Source organism: Mesitornis unicolor, unplaced genomic scaffold (genome assembly GCF_000695765.1).
Source record: "Mesitornis unicolor isolate BGI_N332 unplaced genomic scaffold, ASM69576v1 scaffold21729, whole genome shotgun sequence".
NCBI classification, from domain to species: Eukaryota; Metazoa; Chordata; class Aves; order Mesitornithiformes; family Mesitornithidae; genus Mesitornis; species Mesitornis unicolor.
In genome coordinates, this window is record NW_010208258.1 from 1 (window position 1) to 1468 (window position 1468).

The window sequence follows — 1468 nt, forward strand, 5'->3', positions numbered from 1 at the left end:
AGGAGAAGCGAGCGGAGGTGAGGGCGGCCCGGGCCTCCCCCGGGTCATGGCCCTCACCCAGGCGGTGCACGGGAGGGGCGTGTCTTCCCCCGCCGCTCCGGTAGCGGCGATAACGGCCCTGGCCGCCGCCAGCACCAGGAGCGCGCCGAGGATGCGCTGGTTAACGGGGTGATGCTGAGGAGGGGCTGCCCCCGGCCTTGCATCCCAGCTCCTGCCACCTCTGGGTTTCCCGTGTCCAGGCCCGCAGCCCGCGGTCAGGCCTCGGAGGTTTCGGGGTGCACCGGCAGCGCTCGGGCTGGGTCATGGCAAAGCAAAACACCACCGGGGGTGATTGGGCTCCTCTGTCCCAGTACAAGCACCAGGTGGTGGCCCCCTGAGCCCTGGATGGGTATAGGCTGTGGCCACGAAGCGTGCTTGAACGTGAATGGGATTCCCCTCCTCGTGGTTAGGACTCACACTTCTGCATGCCTGCTGTGGGATTCTGTGACATATCCATGCATACACACGTACATACCCACCCAAATCCTGCCTTGGATAACGGCTTGGGAGATCAGGATGGGTGTACCTTCAAGGGGACCTGAGAGTAAACCACTTGCCCTTTCTTCGTGTATAACACACAAAGGCCTTTTCTGAAAACTGGGAGTCCAGGAGCTGGATCTCCACAAAAGCCACTGGGAGTTTTCTCTGGGAAGCAGTCACGGGGCTGATTCCAGTAGGATCCTGGCATGGGCACAGATAGGGAGTACAGAGAATCAAGGCTCCTCTAGAGACACGAGGTGGCCTGGAGTAACTGAGTCTCAGTGCTCTTTTTTCTCTCCTCCCCCTCTCCCACTCCCCTCCCTGTTTCCTTTACCAGCTTGTGAACACCTTCTTTAGTTTCCTGAGGCGTAAAACGGATTTCTTCACTGGTGGAGAAGATGGAGTAGCAGAGAAGGTAAAAAACCAAATCCTCAAGCTTTTATATCTTTTAACTTACGTGCCACCCGTGTCTGTGCCATGCTAAGACTTCCCTGCCTGAAAAACTGCAAGCATTCCAGTGCACTTGGGGACCATGATGCTGACGAAATACATGACTGAAGCAAGGTAATAACGAGCTGCCCCTATCTGAGGTGAGGCACTCATGATTGCCTGTTCGAATGGTAGCGATGGAGCGGGGGGTTTTTGCCACGCTCTGGCCAAAGGCTTGTTTGGAAAGCAAATCTGCCAGACACACTGACTTAACGGTGACAGACACCGCAGCGTTGATAACCCCGGGTTACCTTGTTTGCTCATCTCGGAAAAAAGCACAAAGTCCACATCTCTGCGTATGCCCCTGCACCTTTGTCTCGGGGCTGCGGTGCACGTATGGAGCGGGTGTGCTGAGGAGGCAGCCGAGGGGGCCTCGTTGGCAGCCTGAGCAGCTCCTGTCTGGTGGGTAATTCCTCACCCAGCTCAAGAGCAAAAAATCAAAATAGTTTCACTGTAGGGA

General features: G+C 56.6%; 1 protein-coding gene across 1 annotated transcript in view; it reads left to right on the plus strand.

Moving 5' to 3' along the window:
• Positions 1-46: 46 nt before the first annotated feature.
• Positions 47-1468, plus strand: part of NUDC (nudC nuclear distribution protein) — a 7993-nt gene continuing 6571 nt past the window's right edge. Inside the window, exons 1-2 of the mRNA XM_010192443.1 lie at positions 47-168; positions 802-934. Of these exons, the coding sequence (XP_010190745.1) occupies positions 47-168; positions 802-934 (255 nt within the window). The remainder of the gene's footprint in view (positions 169-801; positions 935-1468) is intronic.